General features: G+C 40.8%; 1 protein-coding gene across 12 annotated transcripts in view; it reads left to right on the plus strand.

The window, feature by feature from the left end:
- LOC138611321 (disks large homolog 1-like) overlaps positions 1-19,644 on the plus strand; it is a 115,614-nt gene that overhangs the window by 13,293 nt on the left and 82,677 nt on the right. For all 12 annotated transcript variants that reach the window (XM_069684351.1, XM_069684352.1, XM_069684355.1 and 9 more), the window contains exon 3: positions 5,062-5,225. In XM_069684351.1, coding sequence (XP_069540452.1) covers positions 5,062-5,225 — 164 coding nt within the window. The remainder of the gene's footprint in view (positions 1-5,061; positions 5,226-19,644) is intronic.

A 19,644-nucleotide genomic window follows, 5' to 3' on the forward strand; every position in this document is an offset into this window, starting at 1 on the left:
CAACCTCTCCTCAGCTTTAGTTTGACTGCGCACTGCCTCTTTATTCAGTTTCTACAAGTCTGCAGGTTGAGTTTGCCTTCCCTTAGGCTCTAAACACCACACAGCAATATACATGTAATGCTGAATCCATCAAACTAAAATCTCTTCAAGGAATTTCTAATCTGCAAGTCTGGTCAGAGTTTCAGATCTCAATTAGGGTCAATTCAGGTCAATTTAGTGCAACAGCTTTAATTTTTCTCGTTGAAGAAGTTTCCTGTTTCTGTTTTTACGCTGCCTCGCTCCAAGAAGAATTTGCTCCTGTCGGACTGAACTGATGAACGCAAAAACTCCCACTTTGAGAAGCTGTTACATGCAAATTGTTAATTTATGATGTATGTATTTGAATATATGTATTATATAATACATATATTCAAAGTGTCTGACAGCATCACAGAAAGGATATTTAAAGACAGAGGCTGTTTTGTAAAAGAGTAAGATGTATTTTTGAATCCGGAAGCAGCCGGTAAATCGCTCTCTTCAAAGCCACCAGACTCCACTGGCAAAAACACTGATTTTACCTCTCAGAACACTGGAGTTGCTGCTCTGCTGCTGTCTTGATAAGTTAAATAATTTGTGCTGTTATGTGATGCAGAAATATTACGTCTCAGAATAATGCAAACACACTAACTGAAAGATTCAGTAACTCCTGTGGTGCTAACGCTGATGTTTTAGTCGGTAAAAGTGAACTATATCTAAGTAACTATATATCTCCACCAATGACTGTATGAAACCTAAACCCCCCCGGAGCGGGCGCTGCCAATCATGCTCATCTGTAGGGATGCACCGAGCCATCAGGCGCCGATCTGGGCTCTAATTAGGTCATCGGTAATCAGCCGATTACCTTTCAAAAGTCCCGATCACTCTAATCGAACGCGTGGAGTAAAACTTAGTCACTTCGCGCACCACACCGAGCAGATTAATGTTTTTTTCCGCAGTGGTTTTGAGTCTTTGCCTCGGACAGAAAACGTCTCATGTTGTCAGGCTGAACCCGCGCTCTGCTGGAGTTACCAGCACCACTTCAGCCCAAGTTTAGAAGTCGGGCAACATTGATCCCAGGGAAGTGAGCAGAAGTTGGCAAGATCCACTCAACGGATACAAACACTCGCTTTAGCAGGAGGAATCCCTGCTGCATGCGCTCCTCCTGCTCCAGCGGTGCAGCGTCGCCGCTCTGTGACCCGCAGCGATCACAGACACAGACACGCTCCAAAGATGGCAGTCCGTTTAACACACTATAAAAAAAGAAGATATTCACACTCTCAACCAACAGGACAGGGCTGTGACTTCAGATGAGTAGATTGCACTCAATTTACGAGTTTATTAAACCGAAGGACGATTATTTCTCCATTATTGTTAAAAATAAATTCGTCATTGAAGGAAGTACAACGAGATGAGATCTCCCACTGCAGGCGTCATACACACGTGAGCCTGTTGTTAAAGTTGTTAAAGGTCCTTGTTGTGACACAGGCCTGATGAATGTTGCTGTTTGGGAAACTGTTTACAGAGAACGGGTTCATTTGTGTTTCAAACGAGTCGTTTTCTCACTGGATAAAGCTCAGTGTTTCAGAGCGGTCTCTTGTGGACACAGTTGATACAGAGAGACATTTACTTGTTGTTTAATATGATTGCAGAGCCTGCAGGTTTCAGCCTATATATTTGTTTATTTGCATTAATGGTCTACATATGTGCTGCACACTTAATTATTGTATTACACTAAGTCAGTATTGACTTCCCGCCCCTTCCTCTACCTGACACACACCTTTACCTTGTGTCCTTGGCGTGTTGGAGCCCTCAGGTGTCCTTGGCGTGTTGGAGCCCTCAGGTGTCCTTGGCGTGTTGGAGCCCTCAGGTGGGCTCAGTCTGCAGCAGAACAGCTTCTTGTGTCGGTCTGAAGCAGATATCTCCTCTCGCCGTTCCTCCACTACTCTGCTACTCGGGAACAGAACGCTGCAGGAGCCCCATTTGTCCACAGAGCTGTCAATCAATTTTTATAGCATCAAATAACTAAAAGTAAACTAAAATGTAGACATACATAAATCAGCATGATAAGAACTAACTATAATGACAGAAACCATGTTTGAGAAAAATTTATTTGACGTGTATTTTGATTTTATAGTTTGACTCATGTCCCATCTGTTAACATGGAGGAGGCGGGCTTTATGAGCTATACTGCAGCCAGTCAGCAGGGGGCGACAGAGAGGGTTTGGCTTCACTGTTAGGGAGCCGTCATGTCGGCCATCTTTGGACCACTGTGACAGCTTTAATGCTCCCTGCACAGGGACTTTTTCAGGGGGTAGAATAATCTTCCGTGACTAAATCAGGACCCTGGTTCCCGGGATAGAAATGCACTTAGTTCCTCTAAAGGATCCTAGACCCTGGGGAAAGTTCTTGTGGTGGAAATGCAGCTTGTGTTCACCTTTTTAGTTCAGCATGTTGGCAAGCTTAGATTAGCTAATTAGCAGTAAACACAAAGAGCAGCTGAGGGAGGTGGCGAAGCCATTAGATCTGCAGGTATTTGGCCTTAAAAGAAAGTACTGACACATTTGACGCTGACAGAAGTCAGAGGATCACTAAGGTTCATCCTGAGGGGAACATGAGTGTTGGACTGATAAGTTTAAGACGGAATGAATAGAGAGAAACAATGAGTGGAGTTTGGAGCGAAGAGGAACTTGGTATTTTTAGGCCTTTCATCAGCTTCTGTGCTATGTTGATCTGATATTCAGAGCTATTTCCAGTCTTCAAAGACCATTACATAACATTTGATGGGATCAGTGAAAATCTTTGTTTGGGTCTTTATTTTCAGTGATTTGATTCCTTCTTAGCTGACGTCTTAACAAAATGATTTTCTTGCAGCTGGCAGCTTTATTGCAGAATGTAGTGCAAAATAATCTGGCCCATGAAACACAGCAGATCTAAATATGAGAGTGTGATCTTTGACTCTGTCACCTGTCTGCGGTCTGAAGCTGCACTGCTGAGATTACAGAGCGGAGTTACTGCGGCAGCTCCACGTGGCACTCATGCGGCATCACTGAGGCATGCTGGGCTTTTACTGTGAAAGAGCCAAACCAAAGGAAGTCCTCCTAAACGGCACAAACAGGTTTTCAGCGTCAGAGTCGGAGAGGAGCCTGCAAGTAGAATTTAGTGTCCTGTGTGCGCCGTCATATCTGAATGTGATCCTTATTTAGATTTCCTAATGACACAGAGTCAGACATGCATAATACAGACTCTCTAAAGAGGAATTCTGTTAAACCTCGACCCGTTCTTAATGTATTTTGGACAAAAAGTGTTTGAATGTCTCCAGTAGATGTGTTCAGCCTGCAGCAGTGAAACAGGCTGTAATGGCTGCAACATAATCCTTGTCAATGGAGTCTGGTGTGTGTGCAGAGAGCGATGTAACGTCTGTGTGTGGTTAAAACAATCATCTTCCTCTGTAACAAAAAGGTCTATCTCTGTAGGGATCCTTTCTGTCATGTTGTCACACACTTAGAAGAACAATCTGAGCCTGTCAGTGGAAACAACAAGAACTTTTAGTGGACGACCTTTGACCCATCAAGGATTATGTTGCAGCCATTACAGCCTGTTTCACTGCTGCAGGATGAATCTACTGGAGCATTTAAAAACCTTTTGTACCTGTTAGTCATTTGGAGCCCAAAATAACAAAAATAGGGCCCATGTTTAAAAATACAGTGGTCCCCCTTTATATGCAGTAGCTGCCTCGCTTGTCGAGGAGCTGCTGAAGTGGTGATCTGATGGTTTATGGGAAAACATCTGTGTCGGCCGACGGTCAGCTGCCACGCCGAGCCAAAGAAAGCCTCGGTTATTTTAGATGTCTGTGAGCCCTCGTCAGAATTGTGCTTCCAAAAATAAAATAGCATTTTGGATGTGACCGCTGGGCTTGGAGGCTTTTTATAAAACTGGCTTCACATACACTGACTGTCCTGTGGAGTGCAGGGAGAGGCTCATGGTAGTTATTGAATCAATCAGAATTATTTGCCCTGTGAAGGCAGCTTTGATGTGTTTTCAGTTTAATAACTGCTGAGTGTCCTCTGCTCACAAAACTGTCTTGATCATTGTACATTTTTCACATTATTTTTTCCCTTTTTATACAATTTTTATACAATTAAAACCTCTGTTCTAAAGATGGTAACCAGAGCCTACATCAGAATTTTAGTTTATTGTGATGTCATTTTTTAAAGTTTTTGAGAATGCTGCATATCCCAAGAATCTATACAACCTAAATATAAAGCTAAAACTGCAGCAGTGAAACAGGCTGTAATGGCTGCAACATGACAGAAAGGATCCCTACAGAGATAGACCTTTTTGTTACAGAGGAAGATGATTGTTTTAACCACACACAGACGTTACATCGCTCTCTGCACACACACCAGACTCCATTCAGAAAAACAGGGATTTTAGCTCACAGAACAGGAGCTGTAGATCTACCGCTGCCTTGATTGGTTAGCTTGTTTTTGTTTTTGGCTTTTACACAAAAATTATGTTTTATCTGAACTTATTGTTCTAACATGCAAAACACAAACTAACAAACCAAAAGAGGAAGCGTCTCTCAGTGTTCTGAGATAAAAATGACTGTTTTTATGAATGGAGTCTGGTGTGTTTGCAGAGAGCGATGTAACGTCTGTGTGTGGTTAAAACAATCATTAACCTAAGCGTTATTTTGTAAATTGACAGAAGGTCCGCCTCTACATTCATCCAGTTGGACAATGAGAAAAATGCCAAAGACGTCGGGCGCTTTTCTGCTTTGAATTGAAGTTTTTTCAACTCGAGGCGCTCGGAGCGGAAAAACGCGAGGCGCTCAGCAACACTAAAGCAGCGTGCAAAAAGCGTCCCTCTCATTGAAAACAATGACAAAAAAACAAGCTCTGTCTGACCGGGCCCTTAACATGCTTTATTGAAAGGTCTGAGCATTTAATTTTGTGCTTGATGTCACTGAGGGTCCCCTGAATATGATGTCAGAGTGAGACCTCGGTTAGATTAAAAAGTCCTTCTGCGTCTCTGTCGTCTCAGATATCCAGGAATTTTACGAAGTGACCTTATTGGACAGTCAGAGATGGACGGAGTCTTCCAAGACGGTGGGCCCCGTCACGCCCGTCAACCTGTGGGACTTCTCCAGCCTTCAAAGCACAACGGTGACCTCGGACACTCTGCCCAGCCTTAGCACCAGCATCGAGGTAAGAACGCACCACGGAGTGACATGAGAACCAATAGATATCAGCGGGACAGGAAGTAAACTCTGCCCATCCTCAGTCTGGATTGAAACACTTTAAAGTTTCCTCCAGTCTAAACTGGTCTGCTCTCTTTATGTGGTGTAAAAATAGAGGATGTTAAAAATAGATCACACCTTTCCAGACGTTACAGGATGACTGACTGAAGGAGCCTTTTTGTTTCAAATGTTTTATTTCTGTTCATATGCTGAGTCCTTAAACTGTAACTGAATCGTGTCTCTAATGACAACAGTCATCTGCTGCTGGTCTGATTTCCTCCTTATTACCTGAAGAAAAGGTGGTTTCAGGAGCTACACCTGGTTCGCCTTTGGTCGGGACTTTAGCTGCTTTTAAGAGAGGGTTTAAAACCAGTTTTTCTTTCCAATAACTTCCCAAAAACATGAATTTGCAAATACTAACAATAAATGATCTGGCTCAGGTTTAACCCTTTCTAACACATGAACAAACTCAGCATCTCTTCCTGAGAGACGGAGACGAGCCGCCGTCTCTCCCGTCAGACTTTTAAAGATCAGAAGAACCGTAAAGGCGGCGTCATCGCTCGGCTTGTGTTTCTGTTTCTGGCTGATCATGTTTGTTGTCACTCTGCTTTTTGGGTTCTTTGTGTTTCTTTGGCTTCCAGAGAATGTGTTGAACTGGGATTGAAACATTCCCTCTTAATCATCATCCAGGAGAAGTGTGAGCTGGATCTGCCCTTCAGCTGTGTTTCTATTCTTATTATTATTCTGCTGTTTGGGACGTTTCTGGACGTCCATCGCTGGGCAGAGGTCTAGAGCTGGGGCTCTCGACCTTTTTGGGGCCAGGGACCCCTTACAGGGCAGAACATTTTCCAAGGACCCCCTCACAATTGTAACACCGATTAAGCTTCTGCTTACTAACATTTTAGGGCTGCACCTAACGATTATTCTTTTGTTAATTAATCTAACGATTATTTTTTCTGTTAGTAATGACTAATTTATCAATTATAAGGTATAGGTAATTTTTTACATCACTGTGTGATAATATTAATACTGAAAACATTTATAATAATTAACAAAAAAGTAATAATAATAATAATAGACTTTTCATCGGATGCCTCATTGGAAAAATACTGGACGTCAAATTCAGAAGGATTGCTAAGACACAGAGGAATGTAATCACGGTCTGTCAAAGCATCCCTTTCCCTGAACTGGAGAATCAGTATTTTTACCTGAGAACTTATTTCAGACAGACAGGGCGAGCTAATGAAACAACAGAACCTACGGGGCTACTTCAAAGCATAAATCATTAATTATTGAGAATGTAGGCTACTTCGGAGGACTACTTCTTACCCTCCCCTCTGTTTGGGTTTTCCAAACTGGACTTGAACGCATCGCTGTACCTTGTGTCGTGCAGTGCGCATTGGTCGAGCAAGTACGAGAGAGAGCGTCAGAGTGACGGTAAATACAAGCGGAGCAGAGAGACCGGCTGATATTGAACATCGTACCGAAGCTTCATTCAAAACGTTTGATGCTCCAGCCAGCGCTCCCCACAACGTGGCGCTCTGGGAGAACGCCAGCAACGCCAACGGCCTATAAACACTAAACCCTGTCCCTTCCTGCGGGTCGTACGGAGATGTAGGCGTGTTAGTTTGTTGTTAAACTGCTGTGAGACAATCTGTAAATAACGTCTCATTTCTCTGTTTCACTGCGTTATTTACATTAACGCCGCTCGCTCTCTTCACTTCCTGCCTGTCCTGTCTTCACAGCTGCTCTCTCTCTTTTGCTCGTGCCATTAGGGTTAAAAATCTGACTGTAGATCTGCAGGTTTATTGAGAGCTTCAGTACCTTTTGGTGCTGTCGAATATAAAAAATAACGGAGACTGTATCGTATTAAAACGCGTTGTATCGGATAGTATCCAAGTATGGAACATTTTGACGACCCGACGGTGAACCAGGAAGGAGGCTTGACCTAGAAGCAAGCCGAGGTCCCAGAGACAAGCTGAGCTGACGCTAGCGTCTGCACAGCTCTCAGCTCCTCCTGATGTCCTGTGTCTGCTGAAGAGCGTCGGAGAAACAGTGATTTACAAAGTGAAACTGTTTTATTTAGTGTTTGAAAGAGACTTGATGTAGAAACATCGATCATATCAGAGGGTTGTCTTAAAGTAAAGATGACCAGTAAAATCAAACAAAGCGATCTGCTGTCGTTTAATGTCATTTCTCTGTAATCCCATGTTTTCATAACAGGTTAAGGGATTAACCAGAAATTGGAAAATAATCCTCAACATATCATTTTCTTGTCCTGACATGAAATAGACTTTTAAAGTGAAGGTTTGTGGAGGAATCGGCAGTAAACAGCTGGTGTCTGGGAGCTCTCATGTACTGGAGACGTGCTTTATTATTATTATTATTGTCAAAGAGGATCAAACTAAATTGACTTTTTTTATTATTATTATATTATAGAGTTTGCTTTAGATTCAGTTTGATGTCGTTTAATATAAAAGAAACACAGAATTAGTTTAGAATCAACCCCGAGGCTTTTTATCGAACTTTGACACTTTTATTGCAGCGACTGAGCGGCTTCATACAAAGTGTCTGAAATGTCGCTGAAGGTGTCCCTCACACACTTTTAAGGCAGACCTGACCATTAAAAGCAAATAACACTGAAAGCAGCCTCATGCAAAATATCTGATTGTGCCAACAAAGGATGCTAACATTAGCTTAGCTTGTTTCTAGGATCTGATTCCTCCAGTGTAAGAATTAACTTCAGAGGTCCCAGTGAATAAAACCAGTGAAAACATTGAATGAAACAGTTTCGTGTTGAAATCAGTGTTTCTTCTGCGCTCTAATAAAGGATGCTAACGTTAGCCTAGCATATTTCTTATTTAGGATTTCTTCCACTTCCGCTGAGCCGAATTATCCACAGAGGTCTCTTGCTCTTAAATATATGCAGATCCGGTAAATAAAACCATAGAAGACACTGAATGAAACAGTTTCATGTAAAATATTACTCTGGCTGCTTGGAACCATAGCCTAGCTTGTTTCCAGAGTTAGGATTCCTTCAGTGTTCAACGTTCACTGAGCTGAATTATCCAAAAAGGCCTCTTGCTCTTAAATATAAACAGACCTGATGATTAAAACCAGTAAAAACACTGAATAAAACAGTTTTATGTTAAAATCAGTGTTTCTTTGATGCCCTTTGGCGGCTGCTAATGTTAGCTCAGCTTGTTTCTCTAATAATTTATGAACAAAAGACCAAATACCGGCCAAAGTATTTTTAAACATCTAGCCGTAAAGATAGCAGAACAGTTGTTGAGTTAATAAAAAGAATTTTTGTAAGTATTTTGACCGATATCAATTTTTGTTACATGTTTGAAAACAAGATGGAGTCAGCTTGTGTTACTTCTTCAACGCTTAATTTCTTGATCCGATAAGTAGGTCAATGTGAAGTTCTGCTAAAACTTTAGAGCTAATCTGTTAGCACGAGTGGTTGTTACAGGAGGTCTGTCTCAGTTCACACATGATCTGGAGAGTCCAGAGTTTGTTTGTGGTGTCGTCAGCGCTGAGAGCGCCACATGTTCCTACAGAGCCTAAACGCACCACACAGAAACCTCACTTCAACACGGTGCAGAGAAATTGTGTGTGTGTGTGTGTGTGTGTGTGTGTGTGTGTGTGTGTGTGTGTGTGTGTGTGTGTGTGTGTGTGTGTGTATGACTGTGTGTGACTGTGTGTGTGTGAATACAGACAGGAAACACATGAACTCCAAAGCTGTCCCGGTTCACACATTTTTTATGCATTTATAATATTTTGTGAGATAAAACATGTAAATCGGACAGTTATGGAGTTGTTCTTTTAAAGGAGCTAGGCTAGCATTTTCCCCCTGCCTCCTGTGTTTGTGCTAAGCTAGGATAACATGTCCTGGACTGGATATGCAGGGATGAAAATGTTGGGCTGTTCCTTTGAAAGAGTGCACGATGGATAGAAGTGTCGAAGCATTTTTATTTGATTTTATTCCATCTTGTCTGGTCGTTGAGCTTTTTGCTTCAGAGCTGATGAAGAAGAGGAGCGTGTTTTGTTGTGAGTAAAGGTCTCAGAACGCGATGAAGCTGCGTCTCTTTTTGTTCAGTGAAGTACCCAGGTGTGGGTCAAAGGTTTATACCTGTTCAGAGTGCCAGATGGGTGGGGTTTGCCCTCTGTATTTAGACACTCTCGGCTCCTGGGTCGACGATTTCATGCAGACTGAACATTTATTTTCCTGACAGGATTATTAGACTGAGGTCATCAAGACTCAGTCAATAAGAGTTAGACAAAAAGGTAACAGGGAGGCAGATTCAGACAAAAAGCAGGAAGAATATCACCCTGCCAAGTCAAAGACGCAAATCAGCTTTAATTTCATTCAAGGTCGTATTTGAAAGTTAAACAGTGTTGAGATTCCCCTCACATCCTGATATTGCATCAGAGATGTTTAAACCAAACTCCATTCAAAAAACTAGCATTTTAATATATCATATAATATTTTTGCAAGTGCACAAGTTAAAACTAGAATATTAAAGTAATGTAATAAAAATGACATATTCCCTGCACGTACTAGAAATGCAACAGTGCTTATATCTTGCTCAGTATATTTATATTTCCCCGCTTTTTTGTCCTTCTGTCCAATCAGATATTACAAAGGTCGTCTTGACGTTGCATCAGAAACAGTCAGACCAAACCCCATTCAAAAAAACATTTTCAAGTGTTCTTGTCGTCTCGCAGACCGACCTGACAAAGCCTGAGCTCAGCCTCTGTACAAACCTGCCTCCTGATGTAGTTCTCTCAGCATCCTCTCAGCCTGTTTATTGTCATTAGATCTCAGTAACATCTGTTTGTTGTGGCTTCATAGCGCTGTAGTGAGACAGATCTCAGCCCACGTGTGACTTGTTAGATACAGTGAAACTGCCACTCAGCGGAGACAGATGGACAGGCGCTCCACAGCTGAGACAGAACGCCGGTAGTTGGTGTCCATCAGAGAAATCCTGGTACTGATCTGAGCACTGGTCAGCCTTGAGGAGCTGGAAGCAGCAGGAGAGTTCATCAGACACAGTTTAAGTCTGTTCAACAAAGAATGATGATAGTGAGAATGACACGACATTCACACAAGAGTATTTGTCAAATTGTGTTTTCTGCTGTGACTAACTCCACCCCTCTGGTACTGAAACAGGCTCGAATCAAACCACAGCATCTTTGTGCAGATCCAGTCTGAGCTGGGTTTCCTGTTTGCATTGAACTTCTCTTTCTTTCCTCTCTCTCTGATTGTAAACAAACATGGTCGCTCGTAGGACTCCCCCCTCCTAAACGAAATCCTGCACACGTTGGCGCAGGCCAATCGCCCGCCCGGCCGTGACGGACAAGTAAGTACTGGACGCCTGCTGTTGGTGGGAGGGGGTGTCGGTGTCGTCCACCTTCATGTCCCATTCAGTCCTCATGTGCTTGGGACCATCGGAGGGGGCGGGGTTTCTGGTTCCAGGGTCAGGATGGCCTCAAGGTGTCGCTGTAGTTCGCTCATGTTGATGTAAACATGAAGAAATCTTGTTGTGTTGCCGAGAAGCAGCAGGTCAGACAGGAGAGAGACCACTACATGATGAAGCTCTCTGAAGGAAAAGTAGCAACATTTTGAATTGAATTTGGTCTGAAATCTAAAAGTGAAAGTGTCTGTTGTTCAAGACTCAGAATCTTCTGCTCCAGCTGCTTCTCAGTGCTCTGCAGGATTTACGTTTCAGCAGCAATAAAAGACTCCTACTGCAGCTGAACTGAGAGGAAACACAGCGACACGTTGAAGGAGTTTGTGCTGGGGTCAGGGGTCATGGGTCATTGTGCTTCATTCATTTTGGTTCATGTTGTCGAGTCTGAACAGTACACCTCCTGTCCTCACAGCTGACAGACAGACAGAGCGTAAATCTCAAACTGGAGAAGTAGATATACTTTTTAAATATACTTTATAGAGATGTTAAAAATGAAACGTCAAACCGACAAAAGGAATTTTGGACGATCAGTTTAACGTTTAAAAAATAATAAAATGAAAGTTTCAACTTCGCCTTCCACATTAGACCCCAATTTACTCACACAAAGACTTTACCTGCAGGACAGGTATATTTTTCAACCAACTTTATTTATAACAAAGACTATTATAATGATTTTAAGTTTTAAAATCTAATAGTAATTTGGACAGTTAACATATTTCATTTTAAACATTCAGGTTAGTTTTTAAAAATCCCGCTCATTTATAATGTCAGAGCTCTGAAGGTGAATAAAGTCAAAGCCTTAATCTAATTATCTAATCTAACCTTGACTGATTGATGAGTCTGTGGTTGATAGTCTGTACTGTAGTCTGTTTTCATTCAAACAAACTCTAAACCCACTGAGTGACTTCAAATTAAAATAAGGACCTTCACAAGTTTCCTGACCCTGAGACCCACAACGGAAGTTTTTAAAAAGCTGCTTCAAATTAAACATTTTAGAAAACTAGAGATTCTTTTTATGGAGGGTTGAAGCTGTCAAAATAAGAAATAAAACCTTTATTTAGTACAAAAAATAACCATGGAAAATATCATTTTATTTATTGAAACTTTTTATTAATTCCTTATTTATATAATTAACTTTTAGATTTCACGCATTTTTAACGATTTACAAATTAATTACTTTTATTTAATCTTTATTTTATTTATTAATATTATTTTTAAATGTGTTTATTTAGTATATATTTGTTCATTTCCCTATATATTTTACCCCAACTTAATGAAAGCTGTATTACTTCTTTATACTTTACTGCGTGTATTTGTATTTCATTATGCAAATTAGAGGCGGTCATTAAAAGTGTCGCATTTTTGCAAATGTTAAAAAATTATATGAATTTGTTTTAAATATATATATGTTAAATATAAAATGGTTCTTTACATTAAATGATGAATAATTAAAACATTCAGTAAAGGAAAAATTAAGTAGAAATGAAAAGTGAATGCCTAAAAATATATATATATTTTTTATCTATCAAGATGTTTTTTTTGTTAGATTTTTGCAGCTTTCGTCCTCCGTACATTTAGTAATTTTGTGTATCTGACTCCTCGTCCTGCGACAGCGACTCTTTGGTTCCCTCAGAGAGACGGAGCTGTACTGGTGTTCAGGACCTTCATGGTGGTGGTTCATGTGGTCTCAGTTTGGTTTATTTGCAGGTTTTGGTCGAACTTTGACTCTTTAGTTTCCCGTTTCATGATTTTATGTTGGTCTGCTTTAAAAGAAGCCTGTTCATCTCATCTGTCCATGTTTAAAGATGTTCAGTAGAAATGACTGAATACTGTATACAGAGGAGGAGTTCTGTGTGAAGAATTTGTACCTGGTTGTTTGTGTACTTTATAATATTATTGTGCAACACTGTGACACATTTATGCAAATTAGCACCCTGAAGTTAGAACAAATATCATCCCTTGCAGCAGCTGTGATATCTGCACGCTGGAGTCAAACTCCAGCTTCAACAGTCGTGGAGGAAGTGTTCAGATACTTTACACAGTAAAAGTTCAAATTCTACTGTGGGAAAAAACTCTTACATGCTTTTACTGCAAAAGCATTTCTAATGCAGGACTTGTATTTGTAAGTTTAATCAGCGAAATTAAATGTAAGTGTGTAAAGTAGAGAAAATATATCAATAGACTTTTATCACTCGTGCTTTCATGTGAAATCAGAATTGTAGTGTTTCAGTTGGTTAATTTGAGCTCATTTGAAACTATTCTCTGACTCTTTAAGTGTGCATTATGGCAAACTAAAACTTTAAAATCAATGATCATTTTCTTGTAAGCAAAAATGCAAAAAAATTAAATACACTGCATTGACAGATTATGTTGATTTGCTCCATAAAAGGTTGTCTGACATCTTCATGGTGACGATAAGACTCCAGGAGGTTCCTGAATCCATCCAGCTCACAACCCCCCTGCATTAAACCTAAACTTTCCCTTTAAACACGTTTATTTTTTTTGAACAAAGATTTTATTTACAACAGATCCTGTTACCTTTGGACGGAGCCAGGCCAGCTTTTAGGAGTCTTTATGCTCTGAAGCTTCCACATGTAGCTTCAGATTGAGGGAAAAATAGTCCCACCGTCACAGCTGCAAACTAAATTTAAACATTAACACCTGCATTACCTTACAAAATGATACGTAAAGCAAGCTTTATTTTGAAAGACAGGTCATTCTAACTTGACCGCAGAGCTTTACACCTGCAAACACACTAAAAAAATTACTAGTAAATGTTAAAATAATCAACAAATAAAAGAAAAACACCTGCATCTGCTCATATGAACAACTTGAGCTCTAGAGTGGGAAACTGGGATTACATCACTTCCTGTGGAGCGCTTAATAATTTATAAGGAGGCATGACACGCCATATGATGACACATGAGGGGTGTACGCAACCACATGACAGATTCAAGGAACTGTTAAAATATTCATACTTGTGATTCCCACCCGCCCACACTGCTTCATCTCCTGCTGCTGCATCACGCACTCTCCTCCTCCTCCTCCTCCTCCTCCTCCTCCTCCTCCATGGCCATGTTGCTGTTGAGTCATACATGTAATAAAAAGCAGTCAGTAAGTTTGTAAGTTGTTGAATCTAGCACAAATGTGTGATTTACTGAAGGTGTTGCACATTTGCATTCATGATGAGTTTGGGGTCTGATGTAAAGTAGGACGCCTCGCTGATTCCTGATACACACATGCACATATTGTGATTACAGCAGAAAGGATTATTCAGTTAATAGGCTTATTGATAAAAGGTGAAGTATTAAGTATTTCTACAAGTCATTTGAGTGTTTTTCCAAGAAAAGAAATTAACAGATGTTCTTTTTTGTCTTCTTTCTAAACTGTGGATCTTTGATGAATTATTTTGCACTTTTAGTGTGAAATTAGTTGATTATGACTTGACATGAATTATGTTTAACAAAGATTACTTGATTTATCCAGGAAATTATTGGCATGTTATCAGTGAAAATAATCGTTAATTTTAGACCTTATTGTGATATGATCTTTGCACGTTGGCAAATTATAATAAATTTGAACTCTAACTGTCTGATATTTATTATTTATTCCTCTAAGTTCATTATTCAGTTAAATATATATTTTGATGATATCTATATGTAAAAACAGGCCTGCTAATGTTGCCTTCACTTACCGTTGGGATAAAAAATATTAAGATTGTATCTCCTTGAAGAACCTAACAAGACTGGCAAGTATTAACTTTCTAAATGTGCCTGAATAACTGAAATCTCATGTGTAGATAATACGTCTTATTGTAACATTACCAAAGTGCTGCTGTTGTTGTTCTACTTTAACACATGATTAGTACTCGCAATTTGGGTTGTCACAGCAGTAAACGTCAGTCGGTTTCGGCTCTACGAATAATTGTACTTAGTTACCTCCAGTGCCTTTGTTCATTTCTGCTCAGGAGAAGTTTAAAAGGGTTGAGATTTCCTACTGCTCTTAAACGCAGCTTCAGACTGTAGGAGCGGGGTTCAGTGAGTCCCACTCCCGCTGAGTGAGCCCCTGATACCGGGATGAAGGAGGACCGGGGGAGGGCGGAGGTGGCTCTCCGGTGAGCTCACACTCTCTCGCGGGTAGATAGAGGCTGTTGGTAGGTGTGAGTGTGTGAATATGTCGTTATTTATGAAGACAGCGACTTAATGAAATCCTGAGCTAACTGCCTGGTCGGAGCTCGCGCAGCTAGAGGAACAGCACGAGATGAGATGCTGATGTTCCCGGGCTTTACTCCCGGCTCGGAACGATGGACTGCATCTGTATTGTCACGACTAAGGTAACGCTTGGAAAACGTCCTTCAAATTCCAATATACAAACACTGTAGACGGCGAAACTAATAAATCATATGTCGGTTTTTAATTCGGCATACATGTGATTCACCAAACAGCTGGTATTTAAATAAAAAATCTACTTTTTGAAACGCATCGCCTCTCAATCCATCGGTTAAATAGCCAAGATTACAAACGGAGGCTTGTAGTCAAAGGTGGCGATTAAAATGAAAAAAGTAAAGTTTTTATGGCATTGCATTACATCTTTATGGATTATATTTATGCCGAATTAAAAAATAATACTATCGAGATATAGAGACTGCTCTCTTGTGTTATTTCATTGATGCGTTTCTACTGACTGAAAGGAATCATTAATTCGACATTTTTATTAATGGTAGTTTGGCATAGCTTGTTCGAGGGAAAGCGCAGGCATCTCTCTGCATAAGAGAGTACTAATTTGGCTCTGTTTTATTTAACGTTTTGTCAGCACTACGGAAACGTTAGAAGAGTTTTAAAAGAAGCTGTTATTGTTTGACTTTGACTAATCTCTCTAATTGTTTCGTTTGATTGGTGGTTAACAGTCTGATGCGTGCAGATTATATTGATTACTGAAGGTGGCTGATAAGGCCAATTACCAGCTAATTATACTCCGGTTATTTGAGCTGTGTGTGATGCAGAGGCATCTGTGTGTGTGTGTGTGTGTGTGTGTGTTTCCCAGTTTAACATGAAGTCCGTTATGGTGTTATTAAAGAATCCTGATGAAAGTTGAAGGCTCAGCATCCACATTGCCCTTTAGCTCTCTTATTATAAGTCTCATTAGTAACGTTTATTCATCCTAATGAGCTCTGTAATAAAGCTCTGTATGATCTGTTCCTTTTATGTAGCTGCTGTTTATCTGCAGCACATTTGCCGCAGAAGGAAAAGTTCATTTTTCACCTGCCACACATTATTTCAGGCCAGGTGGGCGTCCTGAACCGGCGACCTTGTGCCTCTGCATCATCCACGCTGCTGCTGTAACTGTTTCAGGCTGCATGCAGCATTTTCAATCACTAGTGGAAGAGCAGCTTTTTGCATAAAAGTTTACCTCTTTTTGTTCCCTGGTTGATGGTGTTGAATGTTGTAATGTAAAACACCTTGTTTTCCTCCTGGACAGCCTAGAAAATAAGACTCATTTCAAGAGCTCCTGAGAAATATGATTGCTTCAGAAGAAGCCGAGATGTTCACCTGAGCATTTTGACTAAAATATGTAAATTGGTTGATCAGTAGAAGAGTCATCATGCTGCCTTTCCTGTCCACTGTTGTTCACAGTTACAGTATGTTACACAACGAATGACTAAAATCTGTCAGAATATTTTAACACCGAGCTAAACACTAGATAATACAAGACAAGATAATAGACACTTATGGTTACAATGCTAATAGAAATAGGAGAAACATATGCAATAACAACTATAAAAATGATAGTGGCAAACATCGGCATGTGCATTGACATGTTGACATGTGCAGCAATAAATCAGAGCAGCATATTCTGTTTGCATGTCCTGAATTAAACCTAATAAATGAAACATTTTCTGATTAGTACATGTATATTATGCAGATATTATTCAGGTGTAATGAGCATTCTTTGGACATGCAAACAGCACATTCAGAATCTGTGTCTCTGTCAGGTTTGACTGTTTACAGCAACTCTGTGTGTAAACAAACCAACCAGTCGACAGCTTGGAGAGAGAGCTAAACGTGCTGACATTAACAAAAGGTCAACAATCGGCCTCCTCGCTTTGGAAACACAACTTTATAAAAAGCACCAAACTGACACACAGTCACAGACAGTCAGCCTGGATGTGAGAGTTTTATCTCTAAACACATTTAACTCCACACAGCGTGAAAAATATCAAACAAAGGTCACGTCCACTTCCTGCCGTCATACAGCTGAGCTCGATATCAAGACAGCAGCGACCAGGACGGACGTTTCCTGTTCTGGTTCCTTCAACATTTAAGGTATTCATGTCAATTAAAAACAGGAACAAAGATTCTTTCAGGATTTTTTCCTGAACTCTTGCCTTGTGCACGATCGAAGGAAAAGAAACACTTCAAAGTAAGTAGTTCACGGTGTAGCTTAGCATTAGGGGGGCACTATAGCTAAAGAAGCCGCTTTTTGTAATTGGCGGGCTATTGTTTCCATCCACTCTCCAAAACCGGAAACTGGCGCCTGGCGTTGCATACGGCAAAATAAATGTGAACAACTCGGTACTACATACTACCGCCGAACGCAGTACGCAGTATGTAGTATACGGTATACAGTATATCGTGCTGCGGCGTAGACGCAGGTTTCATGACCTCTCTGCGGATCATAGTTTCTTCTTCACATCACTTAAACCTGAAACACCTCCAAACAAGCGCTGACGAGCCGTTTCAGGCTCTTCGTCTTCTGTTCCAGACGTTTGACTTTAGTTTCTCCGACCGTCTCTGTTGTTTACTCTTCCTCTCTAAACTGCTGCTGAGAGGTCGGCGCTCATCACATGACCTGCCAGCTCCCCCAAAAGTGAAGCCCAAAGCTCTCCATCGCCCCCTGGAGGAGCGGCTGTTAGTTTAGGGAGCGCTTGGTTTGATCTGCAGCAGAGTTTTCTACGGGCGGAGCGTTTTAAACGTCAACATCACCGTCAGTCGTGTTTCTTTAATCGTGGGAAGACAAAATCGTGATCAGGATTAATAATCGATTAATTGTGCAGCTCTAATTGCGGCCCTATATTGAATCTGTGTTTCATTAAAATTATCACTAAAACTGCTGCTTATAAAAGTTATTATAACTTCACATCACTGGTTTTGTAAAGAGCTGGAGAGCCCTGGGAATCCTTGTGTAATGACATGAAACGTACCTGTTCTTATTGACCAATCACAGCCTCTGAATGCTGGGTGTGTGTCATGTGACTAAAATCAGCAGAGAAGCAGAGAAACCCACAAACGTTTAAAATATTCAGCAGAGGAGTCGATGCTGTGACGTCGCAGCTCCAAACTCTGCGGTTTTCTCCCTAAAAACTCTCCCTGACAATATTTACAATTCAGCTGTTGTCTGGTTGCTTTGACCTTTGACCCCCTCAGCCTACTTTCTGTTTGCTGTTCAGGCTCATGCTTGAGAGTTATGTGTAGGGAAGCTAGTCAGAGCTGCTTTTGTGACGTTAAACTCAGAGCACATCTTAAGATGGTTCCAGTAACAGTCCAAAATCAGAAGAGATGAAGTTTACTGTGAAATGAGAAATAAAGAACAGAAAATATTCACACTGAAGTCGAGAAAACGATGAAGGTTTGGCATTTTTCCATGATCAAATGACTCGATGTGAATATAATTGATGTAACATTTGAGGTGACAAACTTTTCAGCCATAGCAAGCAGCATGTTTGATCTTTCTTGTTGAAAAAAGACTTAATTAATAGTAAATTGTTATATTACTGGTAATAATTAAGTGATTTATTAATGCAGGGCAGATTTTTCCTCCCACAAGTCTTTGCAAACAGACAGACGTTGCAGCCTCGGGGGATTTGTAACAGCAACCGTTATGGTGCCAGTGTTGCTCCCACCACCTCACCTGCTGACAAAGTCTTAGAGCCTCAGGTGCTGTGTGTGTGTGTGTGTGTGTGTGTGTGTGTGTGTGTGTGTGTGTGTAGGGCAGCGCCACGGTGTTGGGACTATTTTCAGCTCCTTATTGGTGGCGTGCTGCGGCTGTGTGGCTCATCACAACCAATCACAGTCAGGCGCTGTATATCTCCCTAATGCGTGTTTGGTTGGTCCACCTATATTCAAAGGTCCCACCTGAATTTTGTATGTTTAAGTGTTGAATCTGAAGTCTTGAGTCTTTATCTTTTGCTGTCACTGGATTATTTTTCAGTTTAACCTGAAACTTTGTTTGAGTTTAACAGCAGAGATCAAAGGTCATTTGATGGAGCTGGTTTATGCTAACACGAGGTACCGCCTCACTGGAAGCCAATAAGAAAACAGCAGATTTTGTGTGGTATATATTTAAGGATAATGTCATCAAATATTTACCATTTAAAACAACAATAACAAACAAACAGCTCAAAGCAGCAGTAGAGCAGCAGCTCCTGTGTTATGTGAGCTAAAATGCTGTTTTTCTGAATGGAGTCTGGTGTGTCTGCAGAGAGCGATGTAACGTCTGTGTGTGGTTAAAACAATCCTCTTCCTCTGTAACAAAAAGGTCTATCTCTGTAGGGATCCTTTCTGTCATGTTGTCACACACTTAGAATAACAATCTGAGCCTGTCAGTGGAAACAACAAGAACTTTTAGTGGACGACCTTTGACCCATCAAGGATTATGTTGCAGCCATTACAGCCTGTTTCACTGCTGCAGGATGAACACATCTACCTGAGACACTCACACACTGTTTGTTTGTTTGGACCCCAAAATGTGTAAAAATATTTATCTGTAAAACTCCATTAACGCTCTGAGTGCAGCACAGTTATCGTGAGAGCTAGTTAGCTGTGTCACGTTTACACATGCTGTAGGAATGAATCTTCTTTGTGTATGTTAATCAGTTGTGCTAATGCTAATGCTACCATTAGCACAAACTAG

This window comes from Semicossyphus pulcher, unplaced genomic scaffold (genome assembly GCF_022749685.1).
Source record: "Semicossyphus pulcher isolate SPU_LCO1_2020_fin unplaced genomic scaffold, fSemPul1.0.p SCAF_7, whole genome shotgun sequence".
Classification (NCBI taxonomy): Eukaryota; Metazoa; Chordata; class Actinopteri; order Labriformes; family Labridae; genus Semicossyphus; species Semicossyphus pulcher.